General features: G+C 35.1%; 1 protein-coding gene across 1 annotated transcript in view; it reads right to left on the bottom strand.

Moving 5' to 3' along the window:
- CMC1 (C-X9-C motif containing 1) overlaps positions 1-15,335 on the bottom strand; it is a 99,196-nt gene that overhangs the window by 49,485 nt on the left and 34,376 nt on the right. Inside the window, exon 4 of the mRNA XM_038571344.1 lies at positions 10,592-10,681. Coding sequence (XP_038427272.1) covers positions 10,592-10,681 — 90 coding nt within the window. The remainder of the gene's footprint in view (positions 1-10,591; positions 10,682-15,335) is intronic.

A 15,335-nucleotide genomic window follows, 5' to 3' on the forward strand; every position in this document is an offset into this window, starting at 1 on the left:
ATACAGGCAAACTAGTCTATGCAGTTCTCAGTCAAAATGGTGGTTATTTTGTCAGAGCAGGAAAAGGACAGTGATTGGGTGGGAGCCTAAAGAAGGGTGGCTTCTGGTAATTTCTATTTCTTCACTTCAATAGTGGTTACACTTATGTTTACTCTGTCATAATTCATCAAGCTATACACATAATTTGTGCATGGAGGATATAAAAAAGCTTCATGTTCATTTTGAAGAACATGAAAAAGCTATGCAGAGAAAAAGAAATAAACTATGATCCACCTTCTCATTTTCAGATATTTACTAATTTTGGATGTAATTTACTCTTTTCAACATATATTTATAATGGTATTATCATACACCATGTATATGATTTTATGTAATGCCCTTTTACTTTGTGAATGAACATATTCATATTTGTTAATGATCCCTCACAGACTCAACCTTTAGTTACCACATATTTTATTGAATGATATCTTTAATAAGAAGATATAAGGTAATGAAAAGCAAGAAGAGTTTCAGTTGCAGCAAAAACTAAACCTCAAAGTAGATATTGTTAACTATTAATTATAAAAATAAAGAAAACAAGTTCAATGTATAAATCAAATTGTTATGGGTATGACTGCATTTTTAATAAGTCAATGGTTTGTAGTTTATGTAGGTAGGGCTATAGCCTCAAAGAGTGCCATAGGAAGTATGTTCCCAGAAAATGAAATAAAAATTCAAAGTTGCTTAAGCTACAGGAAGAAAGTAACTTTTCCGCTTTGGTGAAGTCTGGGATAAATTATACAGAGCACACACAATCCAGCAACAGAAAAATAGTAACTAGAAATAAACTAGCATATAGGCAAGAAAATACTAGGCAAAGCATATTACTACTTACCAAATCTACCACCCATGACAGACATAGCTAGCTGATCTAATGAGATCTGTTTTGATTGATCCCCTTTGTAGCAGGCTAGGCAGCCACTACCAACTAATTAAAGTCAGCATAAAGTGTACTTGTCATACCTTGACATAGTTAAATGGTATGTTAATGAAAGAGCACTAACCTGAGAATTAAGATACCTGGATTCTAATATCAACTATGAGACATTAACCAGTCACATGATACTGAATAGGTAACTTAGGTTCTTTATTGTGGTATGAGACTATATCCTCATATCCTCCTCTGTCTGTACTGGCACCATTATTTTCCCTACTAGCACTGCAGTATAGTTTGTTAAATTAACAAATAAGTGTTAGATTTGCTCCGGAAGGAAACTGGTCTATGTGAAATCTTAAAGGAAACTAAGAAATAAAAATGTCAGTTTTTGATACCAGAACCACTGCATCTGTATAAACATTCTACTCCTTTGATTCCCTTTAAAACAATGATTAATTTTTACTACTTTATAATACAATGGTTTCCAACTTAGATGTCTACTAGGCACTTCAGAGTTAACATGTCCAAAACTAAACTCTTGGTGATCTATCAATCACCAAAGACCAGACTAAACTAGTAATATTTCTACACACACACATTCTTCTCCATCTACAGTCTATCCTTTTACTTGTTCAGGACAAGTAATAGGAAGTTATCTCTTTCCTTGTTGCGTCTACCTTCAAAATATATTTTGGATGTACTCATCCTAATCTTCTCCGTTGCTGCCACCCTTTTAATCCACCATCACCTCCCACTTGGATTATCAAAATCAAGTGCTTACACTGATATCCCTGATTCTGCCCTTGCCCCTACTGCATTTATATGTAGCACAACAGTGATGCTACTGACTAGTAAACCAGACCCTGCCTCTCTTTCCAGTACTCTAAACCATCAATGTCTTTCCATTTCTCTCCTTAGTACCTACAAGTCCTTAGTATCTATAAGACCCAAAATTATTCTGCCCCCATTTTGCTGAACCCTTCACTTTCCACTCCCCCTTCACTCATTCTACCTTGCCACAGTGACCTTTTAGGTGTTTCTCAAACATGCCAGCTTTATCTAGTGCTTCAAGGTCTGCATGTACTGTTCATATCACTATTCCTAGAGATATCTACACATCTCACTCCTTCACCTCTTTCACAAATTTTGTCCAAATGTCACTTTCTAGTGAGACCTATACTGATCACCTATTAGAAACTACAGCCCTGGGCTGTAGCACCTGAGTGGCTCAGTCAGTTAAGTTTCCAACTCTTGGTTTTGGCTCAGGTCATAATCTCAGGGTCATGGGATTGAGTCCCACAACAGGAAGGAAGGGAGAAAGAGAGGGAAAGAAGGAGAGAGGAAGGAACTGCACTCCCCATGGCCCTCACTCAACTTTCTCCAGATTACATCTATTTACTTATAATAACCTACAAGATTTATCTCCCTCCTTTGTTGAAATATAAGGTCCATGATGGTAAGAATTTTTGTCTGTTTCATTTACTATTCACATACTGGTGGCTAAGAAATACTTAGTAAACATCTCTGAATGACTATGTTCTATATAACCTTAAGGTTCCATTCAAGTGCTTATGGGAAACTGAAAATTCAATATTTTGCTTGTAAAAATGTATCTTTAGGAATATAATCACTGAATAACACTAAAAATACTTGCAAATAGTACTACTGACCACTAACACATTGGAGACAACCAATATATTAAAATATGATGCCTTGTAAACTTATTTATGGGCCTCAAATCAACATTTCTATCATATCTGTTTAACTGAATGATACTCCAAAAACCTGAGTAAATCATAAGAAATCATTACTATTTAGACTACTACTTTATATGATTTAGGATTTACTCTATATTTTATATTCCTCAAAAAAGCCAGAAAAATGAACCGGAAGAGGAGATACATACTAACTAGGCTTCAACTGTAATCTACAACATCTGATTTAAAATTTGCTTCATGAAAATAACGCAACATTGTTTTCATATGTTGACTCTGTAAATGTACAAAATTAAACATACTACAATAAAATACTGCTTTTATCTGTTTTATACAGTAAGTTTGAAGCAAATTTTAGCTCCCTCTGAAAAGGAACTGATTATGCATTCCAGAGTTTTGCACAAACCAGATTGCTCTCTTTCTTATCTTTCCAACAGACAAGATTCCTCTAAGAATGTATTTCAGTCAAAATATAATTATTTGTGAGTTTTGCAAAAAGTTTACCAGTCATCTGCTCTGATTATCTGGAAAGAACGTCAATTATAAGTCAAGGATCATCAGGTAGCTAAAGTGAAATGTGATCTTGTACTTATAAATAAGGGATGGCACTGTTTAAAGACCGTATTTAATTTTGGATTAATTTCTCATAAAATAAAAGAATTTAAAACTACAGGGATGCCTGGGTGGCTCAGCAGTTGAGCGTCTGCCTTTGGCTCAGGGCGTGATCCCAGGGTCCTGGGACTGAGTCCCGCATCAGGCTCCCTTCATGGAGTCTGCTTCTCCCTCGGCCTTGTCTCTGCCTCTCTTTCTCTGTGTCTCTCATGAGTAAATAAATAAAATCTTTAAAAAAAAAAAAAACCTATTACAGCAGAATCATTGAAAGGCGAGGCCTAGGAAAAGTAGGGCTATAATAAAAAATTGTTAATGAAGTAATCACAGAACAGTTTGCTTGTATTTTATATTACTAATATTTACTCTTCTTAACAATATTTCTAAATTTCGGGACTTCTGGGGGGCTAAGCAGTTAAGCATCTGCCTTTGGCTCAGGGCGTGATCCTGGAGTCCCAGGACTTGAGTCCCACATAGGGCTCCCTGCAGGGAGCCTGCTTCTCCCTCTGCCTATGTCTCTGCCTCTCTCTTTCTGTGTCTCTAATGAATAAATAAATAAAATTTAAAAAAAAAAACAATATTTCTAAGTTTCAAGTCACATAATTTTTTGCTTTTGTGTCAAATGTGGACTTTTCTCACTTTTATCTTCAAAGATAAACTGCATAAATTAGTTGTTGGAGCTATTAAATTAATCTGCCCTGATAAAACTCCTTGCTAATTTAGTCATTTAAAGATTTAGTATTTAAAGATTTAACTTACTTTTAAAACTAAAACAGAGGGGGCAGCCCAGTTGTCTCAGCGGTTTAGGGCTGCCTTCAGCCCAGGGCCTGATCCTGGAGACCCAGGATCGAGTCCCGCGTCAGGCTCCCTGCATGGAGCCTGCTTCTCCCTCTGCCTGTGTCTCTGCCTCTCTCTCTCTAATAAATAAAATCTTTTTAAAAAAATAAATAAATAAAAATAAAACAGACTACACCTCTCTCTGTGAGAAGAAAACTAGGCAATCAAGACTTATTTTTGTACAATTATAATTCTATTACAAAACTGCCCTGTTATTGAGAAATCAGACAATAATAAGCCATTACATCCTACAATACAGGTATGAATTAACAAATGTAACTGAGAACTGCTGTATCAATAAATAATGACCGCTATATACTTTGCTCAGCTGTTTTAAGAATAATTCCACTGTATTTGTCAGATATAGGTCTATTACTCATAATGTCATGACATCAGGCCTGATAGGCATACACAAGTACTAACTGGCAATTAATCTGTATTATGTTCATATGCAGAAAGGGGTGGACACGGCAGGCCTAAGGCTGCTATCCTTAGAAAAGCCTGTTTGCAAGGTTGGCCTTTTGCTGGTGTCTGACAACTTTGATTTTGGGAGTGTTCCCATCATTCCCTAATTGCTAAGAGTGGCTCACTGTGTCTAAAACTGTTTGTGCAAACCATATGGTTTAATGCTGAACACCTGCTTTCCTTCTGGGAGTCTGAAATTTTGGTAATGCTAACCAAAGGATGCCCATGTGACCAATCCCTAATAAAAACTCTGAGGACTAAGTGTCTAATCAGTTTCCCTAGTACACAACATTTCACATATGCTGTCACAATTCAACACTGTAGGAATTAAGCATAGCCCAAGTGACTCTACTGAGAAAGGACTCTTGGAAGTTTGCGCCTGGTTTCCTCCAAACTTCATCTCATGTGCCTTTTCCCTTTGCTCTTTTTGCTTGTATCCTTAGGCTGTAATCAATCTGAGCCATGAATATGAATATGTGATGAGTCCAGTGCAGGGCCAAAGAAGAGGAATTTTTGTACCTTCTATCTCTTTATATTTCTTAGAGTATATGACATACTCTTAGACATAATAGATACGTTTGGTGATTTTATATATTATCCTCCTAATATATAGAAAATAGTTCCATCTCCACTTCAGTGTTAGTTAACATTGGTGAACTGTTAAATGGCAAAATATATGTGATAATAATAGCACCATTCAAACCACAAAGGAAAAGTTTTTGGCAGGTTCAAGTAATGCAGTTGGATAGAAGATTGATTTCTTTGACCATTTGCAGTCCGCAGCCCTCCAATTTGTTTTAATAATGTTTTGATAGTTTTCTGCCTGTAAACATCCTAAAGAATATCCAAAGCATTCTTAATTTTTTTGTCAGTTCACATTATCTTTGGAATTTACAAAATGTAACATATTTAATTGCATGTGACTGACAGAAGAAGATAGGCATTTTATCAAACTTCTGTGTTAACTACAAGTCTGCAATGTCTCAAAAAGTGAACAATCCATGCTTTCTTATACTTTATAGAATTCCTTTAGAACTAACACTACCTATTGGTCAAAAGACTGCAGCAGAAGACACTGATATGAAAGAAACATTAGGGCAGCCCCGGTGGCACAGCGGTTTTGCGCCTGCCTTCAGCCCCGGGGTTTGATCCTGGAGACCCGGGATCAAATTCCACGTCAGGCTCACTGCAGGGAGCCTGCTTCTCCCTCTGCCTGTGTCTCTGCTTCTCTCTCTCTCTCTCTGTGTGTGTCTCTCATGAATAAATAAAATCTTAAAAAAAAAAAAAAGAAATATTAAAATAAGGTAAAACAAGGTCCCAAAGGATGAAAGGAGTCAGTGAGCAGTTGATGCATCTAGAGCTCCAGGCCATCTGTGATGCCAGAGTACTTTTTTGGTCTTGATATATCACAGCAAAAAGAAAAAATATATATTATTTTTAAAGCTAACTTCGTTATTCAATATGGAAGCTTTATATCAAATGCCAAGTATGCAATTAATAAAAAGCAACAAAATATAATGATTTTTTGTACAAAACAGAAATTCAGTGACTCTTCCTCTCATGCACTATTTCCAGAAGGAAAACTGTAACACAAGAATGTATACTTATGTGCATATTATATATAAAATATATATGACAAACTACATATATGTGTGTCTATATGTAACATACAATATATATATGACACAGTATTACTAACATAGAAAATATAAATCATAACTTAGCCAAGAGTCAAACACATGTAAAAAGGAGAAAAAATGAGTGGGAAATATCAGAAAGGGAGACGGAACATGAAAGACTCCTAACTCCGGGAAGCGATCTGGGGGTGGTGGAAGGGGAGGTGGGTGGTGGTGACTGGGTGATGGGCACTGAGGTGGGCAGTTGATGGGATGAGCACTGGGTGTTATTCTATATGTTGGCAAATTGAACACCAATAAAAAATAAATTTATTAAAAAAAAAAAGTCCCAGAGTGAAAAGTAACCTCCAAAGGTCATCAGATCATCTTTCTAAAACAAGTTGGTAACTCCCAGATCCAAGAAAGCAATGATTCTACCATCCCGTTTGATGGAAGAGAATTTGCTTTGGCTTTTGGGAAATGGGACACATGGGGAGAGATATGACAGTCTAGAATCTTCTTTCAGTTTCATCCCCAACATAGTATTAGTATTCACTATGTTAATATCTAAAAATACACTTTGGTAATTATAGTGGCTCTATTCATTGCCAATATCACTGGCAAAAGAATAATGCCATAAAGTTTAGTTTTCTACCTAAATCAATCAATCACTAGCTTGTCTGCTGATATATACTCTACCAATAGTTAATAATCTTGTCAAAGTCTATGTAATAACAAAATCAACATTCTCAATTCTGTGTCTAAACTCTAGGTTGACTCATTAAATCAAAGTTAAATTCCAAAAGAACAGGTGAGGAGTTACTATTTTTCTATTCAAAAAGCAAAAAAAAAAACAAAAAAAGTGTATTTTATGAAGACAAAGATTGTCAGGTTGACACCAGTTTAATACAAACACTGCTTAATTTGTTACCCAAAAGCTAAGGTTATAGTTAGCTTCAGGTTAGTTGTTTCAGGTTATAGTTTTTTTTTTTTTTTCAGGTTATAGTTTTCATTATTTGAAATCAGTTACTGTGACTTTATAAAAACTCACCGTAGACTAAGAGTTATGTGATTGTTAATAAAAATTGAATTTTAGAAGTATTAAGGTATGTAACAATGAAACATTCTAAATGTTACCTGCTACTTAAGATAAATTTTAATTCTGTTTAAACATAAAATGAAATGTGCAACTCAGACTGAATCAGTGTATAGTAAAAACCAATAGGCAATGAAGGTATCACGGAAACTGGTTAAAAATTATAATGAAGAGAGAACTAGTAAGAATATAGCAACCTGGCTGAAATTGATATTCATTAGGGTACTCTTCACATCAATAGGGAGCATTTGGACTCTGTGGTCTTTATCAGTGTCCCAGCTGGTAATGGTTGAAGGTTAATGCCTTACCCCATTCTGTTCAATTTTCTATCCTAATTAGCCCTCCAAATCTATAGCTGTGAGCACCAAGTGTCTGTGCTCAAAAGAAACTAATTAATGCTAGCAAATTAGATCAAGTCCAAAGATCCAACAGCCAAACTCTTAGTTAAATGCTCCTTGTTAATAGGAAGTGTAGCTGTCAATAACTGCTGTTGGTGACTATAATGAGGCATCTTTCTTTCATTGAAAGTGATTTCATTTCTCTTTGTCCCCAGAAAAGCTGTTCCATTCCCTTCAGAAACCTAAGTTGCTGGCAGTCTGACCCAGTTCTTATGATCAGCTGGGTTGAAATGACATGCAAAAAATCAAACAGAAAAGCTTTCCTACATAGTCAGGTTTCAGGCATTTAGCAGAAAGTCAGATCACTTATTAAAAAATTCCTCTATCTTTATCCAAGAACTATATACAATGAGAACACGTAATGCTTTTTCATACAATCCTACAATTATTTAATAAAGCAAAGGCTATTAACAGTAAATAAACTACAAGGAAATGTCCTGATTCTAAATTACATCTCATTGTTCAGTTCAAATGTAGCTCTTCTGTTGCTGCTTAAGTGATACCAATGTATGCTCTTTATTAAATCACATGGTTAAGCAGGAGGAATAAAGATTATTCTTTGATAAAATAATCAATTTTAGATTCTATAACACTGTTTTAGACCATATGGCCTAAAAAAATCAATATATGATTATCTATAAAAGATTCAAATATTCAAAAATCAATTTTCATAACATGTTCTAATAGGGGCGAATGCATTGAAATAACTCAACCAGATCTCAAATTTTAAGATGCCTGAATCTTCAGAAGATTTTCAGTATACTGAAAAAAAAACAAAACAAAAAAAACTTAACCAAATCAACACCCTAAACAACTTTTGATAAAGAAGCAAAAAATAAATATTTTCTTTTCTGTACCACTCATTATGTGATAGTAGTCATGCAACAGCAAACTTACAAATATTTTAAAGTTATACTCTACTACTTTCATTTTAAAAAACCAAAAAGTTTCACTGTTGATGAATAAGCAAAGGCAGTTCTGAAACCTGAACCCAATTATTCTGCATTTTCATCTGAATCATGTGAGTAAAAACCCAATCTATAATTGAGCTAGCTAACTTTATTTCATTCTAGATACCTGAATAATGTGTTAAAAACAGCATAAATACAATTAATACTTATCAATATACCAGTAATAAGTAAATTTTCCTGGTAGTGAAAAGTTAGTCCTATAATTTCATCATGCATTGTTAATTTTTATCCTCCCTCATCTGAGTTAGAACATGTATTTTTTTTTTAAAGTTCTGAGTCAAGTGGAGGATTATCTCGAGAGGATCAGCATGACACCTGCCAATGTCAGCTTAGCACTGACCGCTGTCTGCAGGTAGCAATAGGTTAATTTCTCCTGACACCTGGAGGTGTGGGTGGAAGAAAAGTGCTCTTGATTAAACACTAATTAACAGGGAAAGCAAAGCTAGTATCAGAATGAAAATAATTGTTTTTATTTCTTTAAGGATTTTATTTATTCATGAGAAACTCAGAGAGAGGGGAGGGGCAGGAAAAGGCAAAGTTAGAAGCAGGCTCCTCTCAAGGGGAGCCCAGTATGGGACTTGATCCCAGGACTCCAGGACCACACTGTGAGCCAAAGGCAGATGTTCAACTGCTGAGCCACCCAAGCATCCCAAAAATAATTAATTATTGATAAAATTTATTTATAGATGGATTTAACTTAAATCTAATTTATGAATGGATTTTAAACTGGAATAGGTTATAAGTCACCTAAGAAACAGAAATGACTATCACACAATGTCCATTCCGAGGAATAGTATACTCTTCTCTCACTGCTTCAATCCATGGATTCCAAAGGTCATTCTCCAAGGAGAACAGCATCAGAGGGACAGAAGTATTCCCAGCATACAAACATTACTGACACCACCTGGCTCCCCTGTAGAAACTTGCTGGGGAATTACAGCCCATCATCCTAAGAATCACTGAGATCCCTCAAAGAAGATGACTACAGGGAAAAGTGAAGAGGAGCCAGGAAAATAGTCTATGTCAGCAAAATTTTACTACTAACTTCTTCTAGATAGCCATTTCAGGAGGTGGATTTTTTTAAAAAGCTATTTCTACAGTGATACTGCCATCTGCTTTTCTAATGATCCACTGCTTATGGCCTCATTTTTTCACCAAATATTATATATTAATCAACAGTATCTTTCTAGATTTACGAAGTACAGGAGTATCTCTTGTTAACATTTTCCAAAGAAAATGTGCATATATGAGTGCCTAGTGCATGCATTTACATAAATATCTTCCACTTAGAAATGTAAAATACGGGGACACCTGGGTGGCTCAGCAGTTAAGCATCTGCCTTCAGTTCAGGGCGTGATCCTGGAATTATGGGATCAAGTCCCACATCGGGCTCCCTGCATGCATGGGGCATGCTTCTCCCTCTGCCTGTGTCTCTGCCTCTCTCTGTGTGTCTCTCATGAATAAATAAAAAAGAAATCTAAAAAAAAAAAAAATTTAAAATATGGAAAAGGAAAAAATAAAAAGATGCATTGTAAATAATATTGGGATTCCATTAACAATTCAGTAATAGACAATGACACCAAAGATCATCTTAGTATATATATCTATATGAATATGTTTATGAAGAAAAAACAGGTACATGTTACATTTGATGTTTCTTATTTCCCTATCAAAATCACTAGAATAACTTGTTTCTCTAAAATACTCAAAACCAAGTTTCTCTCTATATATGTAACCATACTTTTGGGGAAAAAATGTTTTTTACTGATAATTTGGGAGAATATGTTTAAATTGTAAATGAACACCGTCTGGAAGTTCTGAAAGCTGAAATACTGGTATCTCAGTGAAAGGGTGAGAAGCAATTCATACATATTAATTCATTGACTACTTGATTCTGAGGCTAAGGATTAAATTCAGATCATATTATAAAAAATGTATTTGATCTTTATATGAATATTTGAATCTTACCTTGAACTTGTTCAGAACATCTCTCTCGGGCTTTTTCTCTCATTATTTTAGGGATCAAAACATCTTTTTCAACATGTCTGAGATGCTGCTCTGGAAATAAAAAAAAAAGAAAAAGATTTTTCTTTAATATAATGAAGTCTCACGTAAATCACCAGTTTAGGAAAAATAAGCACTCTGGCTTACTCAAAATAAAAGCCTATACAGACATACTAAAAACTGACTCTCACAACCTCATAAAGTTGTGATTATTTTAGTCACTAAAAATCATTCTAAATAATTTTTATATACAACAGAAAAAAAAATATGGGACACAGGCAATATCTTTCCAAAAACTTCTACAAGCTATATTGCAACACTTTTATTTGATAACATAGTCCATGCAGTCTTGTCAAAATTAAAGTCATAAACTAAAACATTAATTAGTTCTTCAACCTAGTAGTAAAGAATAGCCTAAGAAAGAAAGAACTGGTAGAAGAAAAGCAGAACTGCATGTGCACATAAAAACACTGCACGTGAAATTTATGTGCATTTTAAACAAAACTACCACAGTTAGACTAAAATGATAGACAGAGCAGCTACTGCAGAGTCCTACCAGCTCCTTAAATTCATAGAGTCTTGAAAAACAAAGGGGTAGGTGTCCTCTGAGAAAGCAAAATAATCAAGAGTCTCTCTGAAAGACAAAAGGCAAATGAGATCAGCTTAAAGGAGCTAATCATACACAGTTTTTCCCCAGGAAAAAAATTGATGCCAAAAGTGGGTATTGCTCCATGCACTGAAGCAGCAAAAATGAGAAGAGACTTCCCTGAAAGAAACCAAAGCATTACTAAGTTAAAATACTTCAGTAGGAGCAAGTGGGTGACCTCTTCTGCTGCCTTTACATCATAGGTAAAAGAAGTAATACCTGTATTTATCCCCAAAGGATCAGGAAGTTTCCCAATATCTAGTGACAGCTAAGACCTTAGACCAGGAGCCTCTAAATTCTTCCTGGTACTATACAATTCCCAACAACCTCTGGAAATAGGCAGCGATGAAGTGATAGATATTTGCAAAGAGTGTAAAAAGGGATCTTAAAAAGCAAACAAAATCAACAACAAAACAGCCAAGAATCCCCTAAATTAAATGGGACAACACAGTGAAAGGGAGAAACCAACTCTAATTAATCAAGAAATATCCACATCTTGGAGAGTTAAAAGAGTAAAAAAATATATATGTATTTTAAAGTTTAATAAGTATACTGAAGTAAATAAAAAGATAGGAGTCCTCAGACAGAAACGGATCATAGAAAACCTATACGCACTTTGAAAATACCTGAAGGTCAAAAATTCTAAAAGCTTCAAAAGGGAGAACACATAACCCACACAGAGGAATGAGAATCAGATTTACATCATGTTTCACTGCCAAAACTTGGGATGTATGAAGACAATGGACAGATAATTTCAAAGCTCTGAGATTGAATTACTTTAGATCCAAGAATTCCAAAGCCAATTAAGAGTGCAGTTAAAAATATTTTCAGATATGTAAGGACTGAAACCCCTGGCAAATCTTACTGAAAAGGACTGATCCCTATTGTTGTGCAACAGCCATCAATCAAACTTCATGGTGTAAAACAAACATTTGTTATGCATGGAGATCCAACAGTCTAGTAATTCAGAACGGTAAAGCAGAATGGACTCCTCTGCCTCACAGTATCTGGGGCCTCATCTAGGCTGAGTCAAATGACTGGCATTAACTACAACAGCTGCAAAAGCTGAGGTTGGAGGACTACTTCCAGGATGACTTCTTTCTTCACTTACATATTTGACAAATGGGCTGCAATGGCTGTGAGGACTATAAACTAGAGCACCTATACATGGCTTCTCCATATGGTTTGGCTTCTCACAGTACAGCAGGTAAGTCAGAGGGAGAGGAAGCAACCTAAGAAGGAATGTCTAAAGAGCAAGCGTTCCAAGAAAACCACGTAAAAGCAGTATGGCCTTTTCTGACTCTGTCACAGAAGCCATGAAACATCCTTCTTGTCTCACTACATTGATCAAGTCACAAAGGACAGGCTATACTCAACTGCAGGGGAATGAAGACTCCATTCTTTCTTGCAAGGCCACATTACAGAAGAACATGAGGGATAGAAGATGTGACTTTCTTTGTAAAACAAAACCTACCATAAGAAGTAATAAAGAATATACATACTCTGATAAAATAAAAATGAATCCCTGATGTACAAATGTGAAATATATAAAACATATTAGAAAAACATATTTTTAATATTAAAATTATAAAGCACCTGAACCATATCATCAACTATTTACAGAAGATTCCTCTTGATAACAGCTAAATATTGACCAAGATAAACCATAGTCTATGAAACAAATCTCAGTAAGTTTAAAAGAATTCAAAATCATACAAAGTATGTTCCCTGACACCAATGTAATTAAGTTAGAAATCAGTAACAGAAAGATGTCTTGATAATCTCCAAACATCTGGAAACTAACACACTTTTAAATAGCCCTTGGGATGGGGCACTTGGATGGCTCAGTGTTTGAGCATCTGCCTTTGACTCAGGGTGTGATTCCAGGGTCCTGGGATCAAGTCCTGCATCAGGCTCCTCCTGTAGAAACTGCTTCTCCCTCTGCCTATGTCTCTGCTTCTCTGGGTCTCATGAATAAATAAATAATAAAAAAAAAAAAAAAAAAGAAAAAGAAAAAGAAAAAGAAAAAAACCCATGGGTCTAAGAAGAAATCAAAAGGGAAATAAAGTATTTTGAAATAAACGAAAATAAAACAGCATAATTTGTGTGCTGCAGTTAAAACAGTACTGAGAGGAAAATCTGTAACACTAAAAGTCCACTTTGAGAAAGGAGGATGGTCTTAAATCAATGACATAAACTTCCAAAAAAAAAAATAATGACATAAGCTTCCACCATGAAATACCAGAAAAAAGAATTAACACAAAAGAAAATAAGTAATAAAGATCAAAGCCAAAATCAATAAGCTAGAAAATAAACAAAATGATAGAGAAAAGCAATGAAGTCAAATAAGATTATCTATCTAGAAAATCCAGTCGAATCTACAAAAAAGCTACTAGAACTAACATGTGAGTTCAGCAAGGTTTCCAGATATAGGATTAATATATAAAAATCAAGTAGAGATTAAATAATAATTTTTAAAATAGCATTTTAAAAGATGAACTAAGGCTCAGGAGCTGCAGGATGAAAAAAAGAAATCTATCACTTACTTTACCAGAGTCTCAGAAGGAAAAAGAATGTAGAGCCAAAAAAATAGTTGAAGAAATAATGGCTGAAACCCTTCCAAATGAGGCAAAAGACATAAACCTCTTAAGGAAAACAATTAAAAACACAAAGAAACCTAAGACCTAAGATACCTAAGACACATCATAATCAAACTTCTGAAAATGAAAGGCAAAGAAAAATCTTCAAAGCATCAGAGAGAAATATAGGAGAACAAAGATTCAAAACCAAAAGATTTCTCAGGGCACCTGGGTGACTCAGTCGGTTGAACATCTGCCTTCAGCTCAGGTCATGATCCCAGGGTCCTGGGATTGGGCCCCGCATCAGGCTGCCTGCTCAGCAGGGAGTCTGCTTCTCCCTCTCCACATGCCCCTCCTCTCCACTTGCATGTGTGCTCTCTCTTCCTCAAATAAATAAAATCTTTAAAAATACACATACACAAAGAAAAACAAAAGATAAAGGATTTCTCATCCGAAACCACAGATGCCAGAAGGAAGTGCATAATACTTTCAAGTACTAAAGAAAAGAACTATCAAAAATTCTATATCCATCAAATATTCTTTAGGATTGAAGATGAAATAAAGACAACTCATATGAAGGGAAGCTAAGGTAATTTCTTGTCAGCAGACCTATTTTCAAAGAATGGCTTCCTTCAAACAGGAAGGATATGGTAACAAAAGGAAACGCAAAACAGGGATGAAGAAATACAACTGAGGGATCCCTGGGTGGCGCAGCGGTTTGGCGCCTGCCTTTGGCTCAGGGCGCGATCCTGGAGACCCGGGATCGAATCCCACGTCAGGCTCCCGGTGCATGGAGCCTGCCTCTCTCTCTCTCTCTCTCTGTGACTATCATAAATAAATAAAAAAAATTTAAAAAAATTAATAAAAAAAAGAAATACAACAGAAAAACTATTCTCTTCTTGAGTTTTAAGTAATATCTTTGACAGAAGCAAAAATCATAGCATTCTCAATGTGTATAGAGGTAATACTAAGGATGACTACACCATAAAAGGGAGATGGTAAATCAACTTTGGGGTGATAGCAAGATTATCTCCATTCCACTTAAATGATAAAATATTCATGCTGAGAGACTATTATAAACTATGTATAATCTTGTAACAATCACTAAAAAAAAAAATAATAAAAATACTAGATAAATCAAATGGAATATCAACAAATTGGAAGTATTTTTTCTGGCCATAATAGAATCAACTAGATACTAAAAACAAAAAGTTTTACTTTTGTAAAGTTTACTTTAGCAGGAAAATCTCCTAACACCTGGAAATTAAACAGTACTCTTCCAAATAAATCATAGATCAAAGAAGTATTAAGAAGGGTAGAAGAATACAAAAACAAAAACAGAACTTCCTAAAACTTCTAAGACAAAGCTAAAGCAGTGCTTTTAGGGAAATTTATAGCAATAAATGTTCACACTTAAAAAGAAAGTCTCAAACTAATAATCTATGCTTCCATCTGCAAAACTAGAAAAAGGACAAAAGGAACT

Source organism: Canis lupus, chromosome 23 (genome assembly GCF_011100685.1).
Source record: "Canis lupus familiaris isolate Mischka breed German Shepherd chromosome 23, alternate assembly UU_Cfam_GSD_1.0, whole genome shotgun sequence".
Taxonomy (NCBI): Eukaryota; Metazoa; Chordata; class Mammalia; order Carnivora; family Canidae; genus Canis; species Canis lupus.